The sequence below is a fragment of the Calypte anna genome, chromosome 3 (assembly GCF_003957555.1).
Source record: "Calypte anna isolate BGI_N300 chromosome 3, bCalAnn1_v1.p, whole genome shotgun sequence".
Lineage (NCBI taxonomy): Eukaryota > Metazoa > Chordata > Aves > Apodiformes > Trochilidae > Calypte > Calypte anna.
Genome location: NC_044246.1, coordinates 15,388,276 through 15,395,780, shown reverse-complemented (window position 1 = coordinate 15,395,780; position 7,505 = coordinate 15,388,276). Strand labels below are relative to the sequence as shown.

Below are 7,505 nucleotides of genomic sequence, written 5' to 3'. Positions count from 1 at the left end.
TTGAGCAATTAGGAGATTATAGAAACTATTTATTCCATTATCCCACTCCAGTGTCCTGTTTTTCACTCGCTCTTTTAAGTAATCATCAAGTAATTACCAAGTAATATTTTCCATTCATTTTCATTTTTACCCTTTTGACTTTTGCACTTGACTTTAATTGGTGATTAGTCCTCTTCCATTCCCTGTAGTCTCAATATGCATTATTGCTTTTTGAGTCAGCTATTTGCTCAACTGGGATAGGAAACCTTTCCCCTACTGTTTTTCTTATTTGGAATTCAAGTTCAACATATTTTTACCATATCTGAGTTAAAGATATTTCTATCCTCTTCCATAATCAAGTCCCTGATTTCCCACTAAATATAAATCAGTGGACTTTTAATCGACATAGTCCAGTCTTTAACACTGTATCTCATCAAGACTGAGGCCAAAAGACCATCATGTTGTTTGTGTGACTCTTTGGTTACCACTTCACATCACAGCAGGGTCTGACCGTAACTTGTGTGTAAGTTTAGCTCTCCACTATACACCATCTTCTACCACACATTCAGCCAGCTCCAGAGGTGTTTGAATCACCATTCTCTAGAGATGTTTAAAAGCACAGACCACTCAGATGTGATCCTTAGGAATACAGTTCAGCACTGGATTTGATAGAGTAAAGTTAATGGTTGGACTGGATGATCTTAAAAGATCTTTTCCAACCAGAATGATCCTGTAACTCTATGACTGTTTTCCACTAGCATTTTTTTTCCAGAAACTTTTTTAAAATAATTTTTTATAAAACAGTATCCTCATCGCATGCAATCTTGCTATTTTCCCCAATTGCCCTCCCATGTGTTTCAGCTGGTTAATGGAGGGCACTTCTCTAGAGACAACTGGCCTCAGCAGGGTGGTTTCAGGCGGGCAGGCAGCATTGGCACAGCAGGTAACCCACAGCCCCACAGTTCTGGTGAGGAATTCCGGAGTGCCAGCGGACTGAGCCCCACGCCCTTCCCTGTACAAGCTCTCTCCGCCATGGCCACCTTGGCATCGAGGAGAAGAGCTTGGTGGGGAGTTACCCTTAACGGCCAGGCAGGCAACCCCGCCCGTGATGAGGGTGACGGCCACCCCTCGTAGGACACAACCCTGCTGCTCCTTCCTCCTCCTCCTCCTCCTTCTCCTCCTCAAAGACCCCATGGAGGGAGCAGACAGGCGCCGTGCCAAAACCCCCCCGAGGCCGTGAGGAACCCCTGAGCGCATGGCGGTACCGGACCCGCCTGACCCAGCTCCGCGGCCCCTGCCGCTCCCCGCCCGCCGCGGTGCAGGCCGGTCAGCGTGCCAGCGTTGCTGTTGCTAAGCGGACGGTGCAGGCGGCTGCCCCATGCTCGGCTGGCAGCGATGGTGAAGGAAACCATCCGGGTGTACGCGAGGGTGAAGCCGCCAGCCAGGCGGCAGCAAGCGGGGGTAGGATGGGGAGGCGGCTGCTGTGCTGCAAGGGCGCGGGGTGGGCTGGCTGAGGCGAACCCAAGGGTGTCCCGCGGGGCCGCCGCAGGGCGGGAGGGAGCTGCCGGCACCGTGCGGGCCGGCACTGTGCGGCCCCCGCGCCGCAGGAGGCCCCGCTGGTTTGTGGGAGCTGCGGGGTTCGTACGTAGTCGGAGGAGACAGAATCCTGCACTGTTCTCCGAAGCCGTAAGAAGTTAATAGACCCACGAAGTACAGGAGTTTAGGGTAACTAATGGGGGAGGGAACGAAGAACTTTCCTGCTCCGCAGGAGGCACAGCTGGTGCCAGTCACTGGGGTTTATGCAGTTCAACGTGGTTCTGAACATGAGAGGGAAACGTGTAACCCCAATATTTAGTTGTCCTCACAGGGAACAATAAAAATAATGAAAGCGACACACAGAATACATTTAGGTCTCTTCATTCTTTCGTTGCCTTAGAACAGCTCTACTCATTCCGACATAGACTTCTCCAATATATTCTTCCAGGTGTTTTGGAGGGGATTGCAACGGGGACTGTGCTTTGTTTTTCAGACCAGCTCAGATAATAAAGTGGTTTTGTAAGCATATTATGTCAAAGAGGCCACATTTCTGTTTCAAACCTTATTGTAGTATTTACATGGTAAAAAGCACGATAACTTTAGCATGCGATTGTTTTGTTTTGTTTTGTAATAGTTGAAGGAAGATATGCTTATGTATCAAGGGCTTTTGAAGTAGGCAGAACTATTGTTTTCCTATGTTTTGACATACTCATTAGCTGTGGTACACAATGCAGTTCTGAATTTTGTGTGGCTTCAGGCAGCTACAGGTGCTAAGAGTTATGTAAGTGTTATACCCAAGAGCTGTGCTCTTCTACTGGCAACATTATTTTGTTAATTAATTTCCATGTTTATTAGATTTACTCAGTTGATGATGATGAGAAATCCTTGCCTGGTCTGGAGATTATTGTGCCACGTGATTTAGCAGATGGGTTTGTCAATAACAAACGGGAGAGCTACAAGTTCAGGTAAGTAAAAGCCTTGTCTGTGTATCTTCTACCTTTGATGGTGGGTATCACTGTGTAGTGATAGAGATATACAGAACCTGAAAAAGCCTATTCTTAAAATCTAGCTTTGGTAAAGATAGGTGTATTTTCATACAACTCCATTAATGAGAGGAATACACCATATTATGCTCTGTACCTGAATGAGCTTGCTAGCGTTTGATAAAGTTGTGGGACTTTTGTATATGTATGTATTGCAAGCCATTACACATTTCTAACTCTCATCTCAAAGATTTTATCATCATTTATCAGTTCTTCCATTTTTACAGCTTGTTCTGAGTTTGAAATTGAACGCAGGACTGTGTGTTCTCCTGTCATCTAATGAGTTACCACAGTCTGGCTAAAGACATCTTGATGTAAAACACTGTTTAGACCCCACTTCAGACATAACCAAAACACAGTAAAGAAAACCATATTGCTGAAAGAAGAAAAAGCATGTTTGTAGAATGTAAATAGTTTTTAGGAACTAAAAAGAAGTACCAGCAATATCAAAATATTTTTATCTTTTCAACCAAACTTGGAGGCAACATTTAAAAATTTTTATGACGAAGCTAGATGTGTAACCACCTTTAACTTATGACTAGGTGGTGATTGTCTTTCTCTTAGTTTAAAGGTCTTTTTTATAATACCAAATCAAGTAAATTGATTGTTCTCTTCTAGTCAAAAAGAGAGCCCCATATAAACATCTGCAGCTCAGACTGATGTCATTTTACATCAGCTAATGAAGTCTGTTCTGCATGGGAAGAGAGGGGCTCCCATCTCCAACTGGATTAATATGTGAAACTGGTTAAATTGCAGATGTCTAAGCCAGCTGTAATAAATAATGAATTTTTTTCTAACTTTATAATTTATTAAAGAGTCTGTAGAGATGGATTTTGATAAATACTGTTCTCAAGACAAAGCAAAAACAATCCTATGGAGCAAGCATTTACTCTTCCATCATAAACCTTTCTTTCATGTAGTCTATCCTGGTGATCTCAAACATTATTCTCCTTTGGTCTTTATTTCATATATGGGAATCAAACAATTGTTTTTATGACTCAACTGGTTAAGAGTTTAGCAGGACAGACTATATGCCTCTATATGTTTGTGTGTCACATTTGATATTGTGCATGCTGCATAACCCATTCTAGCCCATGGTGCCTTTCTGTATAACTGATGTCCAGTTCTGTATAACTGATGGTGCCTTTCTATGCACTCTGTGAAGTTCTATGTGACTATAAAGTTCCAGATAGAAGGGACAGCACAGCAGGGCAGAGGCAGTCCAGGAGGTTTCTGGAGTGAATTAATCAAAACTTTCTAACACATAGTTAAAGAGCCATTGAGGGGAGAAGCTCTACTTCACCTCTTCTTTGCGAACATGAAAGAACTGATCAGAGAAACCTGGGGCTAGTCTTAGCTGTGGTGGCCATGGGATAGTGAAATTCAGGATCTTGAGAGAAGAAAGCAAGGAAGAAAGTAGGATCATAACCCAGTCCTTCAGGAGAGCAGACTTTGACCAGTTCAAGGACCAGGCTGGAAGAATCCTGTGATATACAGACCTGAAGACAAGTCCAGGACAGCTGCCTGACTTTCAAGAATCACCTCCTCTAATGTCAAGAACAGTCCATTCTGATGAGCAGAAACTGATGAAAAGGCAGCAGGAGGCCTGTGTGAATGAGGAACCATGTTCTGACAAAACATAAATGTAACAAAAAAGTGTACAAGAGATAGGAGCAAGGTCAGGTGACCCCAGGAAAGCTGTCTTTGGAATGAGATTTGGAAAGCCTATACAAATGCACAGTGAGAAGTGTTAAAAATGAGCTGAGGTGCTGGGCTCAGAGGGTTGTCATCAGCAGTACAAAGTCCAGATGGAGTCCAGTCACTAGCAGAGTAATCAAGAGTGTCATCCAATACTGTTTCACAATAATGACTTGGGTGAAGGGACCTGGTGAAGCTTCAGTAAGTTCACTAAGGGTATGAAAATGGGAGGGGTGGTTATGGGAGGGGTGGTTATGCTACCTCAAGAGACTGGAGAAATGGGCAAACAGAATCTTGCAAAGTTCATCAAAGTGAAATGCCAAGACAAGCTCCTGCTGAGGAGTAGCCAGGACGGGCTCGAGGTTCACAGAAAGAAGGTTTGCAGGAAAAGAGCTGTAGTCCTGATAGATAAGGAACTGAACATGAGACAGCAGTGCACCTTTTGCAGCAAAGAAGGCCAAGAGCCTCTGGGCAGCATTACACAGTGTTGCCAACGGGTCAAGCAAGATGACCCTTCCCTTTTAGTTACTAGGGATAAAATCACATCGGGAGTTCTGTGCCCAGTTCTGGGCTCCAGCAAAGGGATGCACAGATGAAGAGAGTGGAGCATCTGACTTGTAAGGAGATGCTGGGACTGTTTATCCTGAAAAAATCTCAAGGGTAACATTTCAGTGAGTGTAAACACCTGATGGGGTGTGGGGGAATAAAGAAGATGGAGCCAGATGCTTCTCATTGGTGTGCAGTGAGAGCACAAGAGTTAGTGGGCACAAATTGAAATACAGGAAATATCAAAAAATCTTTTCTTTCTGTGGGCTGATCAAATACTGGAACAGGTTGCCCAGAGAGATTGTGGAGCTTCCATTAATGGAAATACTTGAAATCTGACTGTACAGACCCCTGCTCTAGCTGACCCTCCCTTGAGCAGATTGGAGCAAATGGACCCTTCCAACCTAAAATATTCTTTGATTTTATAAAGCAACTGCAGATATTTTATATAGAAAGTGACAAAACTTAGATTAAATTACATATTTCCTTGAGACTATCAGTAACTTTACAAAAGAATGGAGAAAGTAGTTACCAAAAATGGCAGCCTGGCTAAACTGGTGGGATGCTGCATTTGGTTGTAATGTAATCTATTTATCCAGGTTGCAGAGTGGTGCCAGTTACAAACACTGATTCTCTTGATAGATTTAAAATACATTATTTCTAAGCCACATCATTTTATCAGAGGGTTGTATTGTACAGATCTTGTCAAAGCAGTACTGTGTACAGCCTATTTATGTACAATAGCACAACAGCATGCTGTGGTTAAGACTACAGGGAAAACATTGTTCTAAGTTATGTAAGCCTAATGATGTAAACATTGACTATTACAAACACAAACAAAAATGTATGAATCAAGTAGTGTTTTAACATTCTGAGCAATTATTATTTGCTTAATATTTTCAGATTTCAGAAAATTTTTGATCAAGAGGCAAAACAAGATGTGGTTTTTGACAGCATTGCCAAACCAGTAGCAGAATGGTAAGTTGTTGATCTTGTGGGTAATCAGGGTAATACAAGGTCAAAAATAGCTTTCATTGTGTTACTTGAAGGAGAACTGACAAGTTTTTGTCTCACTGCTGTACATGTGGATTGATGTTTTAATTTTCTAAATACTGACATTTCTGAAGCTAGGAGATAGGCATCAATGGCCTCAGAATTTTGTATATGGTAATGTTCCATTATTAATTCCTAAAATAGCTCTGCTGCTGTTGATCTTTTTATTGCATAGAAATCCATGTCTTATTAGGGTTTTGTCTGCAATATGAGCATGCTTCATTGCATTAGAAAAAGTATTCTCTAATAGTTCCATGAAAGGGTAAACCTAACGAAAATATTATTCACTTGGCTTCATTAAGTTAGAGACAACCATGAATTAATACCTGTGGAGACATTCTCAAATTTTGCTCTCGTTATTTTTGTCTTAATGTGTAGGGCAGTGATTTTGGCACCGTTTTTGTTTTTCTCCCTCATATAATAATCAAACAATGTTTTTATTTTACCCTTTGGGAAGGCAAACATTTAAGACTGATGTAGAAGCTCTCTTCATTCATTGTGTGGACTGAATGCTGCTCTGAACTGGGTGGACTGCAGTTCGCTGTTCTCTTTGTTCGCCTTATGCCCACATTGCTGAAGTTAGTACTGGTTTTAGTGGGGGAGAAAATCCCACACTGGAGAAGGCAGAATTTCTGCATAATGTTTTGTTTGTTTATTATACTTATTGCTCAGAATCCAAACTTGTAGTGAGTTGGGAACAATTACATGACATCTTTTCTCATTCATTGTCGAACATCCATTCTTCAGCATATTGCACAGGTTTTGCAGCGTAGAAAAACTCACATCTTCTGTTAGACACTGATGCTTTCTCAGGTTGCTACTTTGAATTAAAAATATACCTAGGTTGTTACAAATGCATTTTTTTTTTATCCCCCCCCCCCCCACTATTCTTAAATGTCCCACATAAAGCAGGAGGCTACTTGACAGTAAGAATGAAGAGCCAGATGATTTGAAACTTGGCTAGAATAAGTTAAATGTGCTTTTAAAAAAATTGTTGTATTCTTTCACTCCAAAGGGATCTCTTTGCTTATCTAACTTTGTAACATGTATCTTAAGGCTAATTGCTACATTAAGCATTTCAGAGTTTCATAGTGACTACAGACAAAACTTTCCGTATCTTATGACTGAGGTTGGAAAGAGAAGGGTTAAAAGTCTCATTGTTACATGCTATGGGTTGAGTTAGCATAGACAAAAAAAAAAGTATTGAAGCTAACTAGCAACAGACTGATTTTTTTCCTTTGGTGTATGGTGTAGTCCATTGCTAGAACATGGAAAGGTTTTCCACTTGATTGATTCACCTATACAGTGCTCTTCTAAAGAGAAAGTGGTACTGTTTTCTTAGCAGGGTAGGCAATACTTGATGTACACTGCTTTTTCTCTTTCTCTTCTTCATTTTAACCTTTTATTAGGCAAAAATATGTATTTCAAGATGGCTTCATAGTCAGGAGGTTCCTTGGTTAATGGAGTCCTTAAACAGTGTCTGAAATTTTTTACACCCCATAGTTAAGGACTCAATTTTCTTCAGCGTTTTGGGACAATAAAAATTGGCCTTTAACACTGAAAGACCACTGCCTTTCAGGGCAAAATATTTTTCATTGTTTATTTCTTCCTAAGTCAACATTCTGTTGCAGGGAAGTACTATTAAAATGC

At 41.4% G+C, this 7,505-nt stretch overlaps 1 protein-coding gene across 1 annotated transcript in view; it reads left to right on the top strand.

Annotated features, from left to right (window-relative positions):
• Positions 1 to 1,374: 1,374 nt before the first annotated feature.
• The window catches only part of KIF6 (kinesin family member 6), a 145,553-nt gene continuing 139,422 nt past the window's right edge, over positions 1,375 to 7,505 (top strand). The window contains exons 1-3 of the mRNA XM_030447857.1: positions 1,375 to 1,440; positions 2,371 to 2,480; positions 5,706 to 5,780. Of these exons, the coding sequence (XP_030303717.1) occupies positions 1,375 to 1,440; positions 2,371 to 2,480; positions 5,706 to 5,780 (251 nt within the window). The remainder of the gene's footprint in view (positions 1,441 to 2,370; positions 2,481 to 5,705; positions 5,781 to 7,505) is intronic.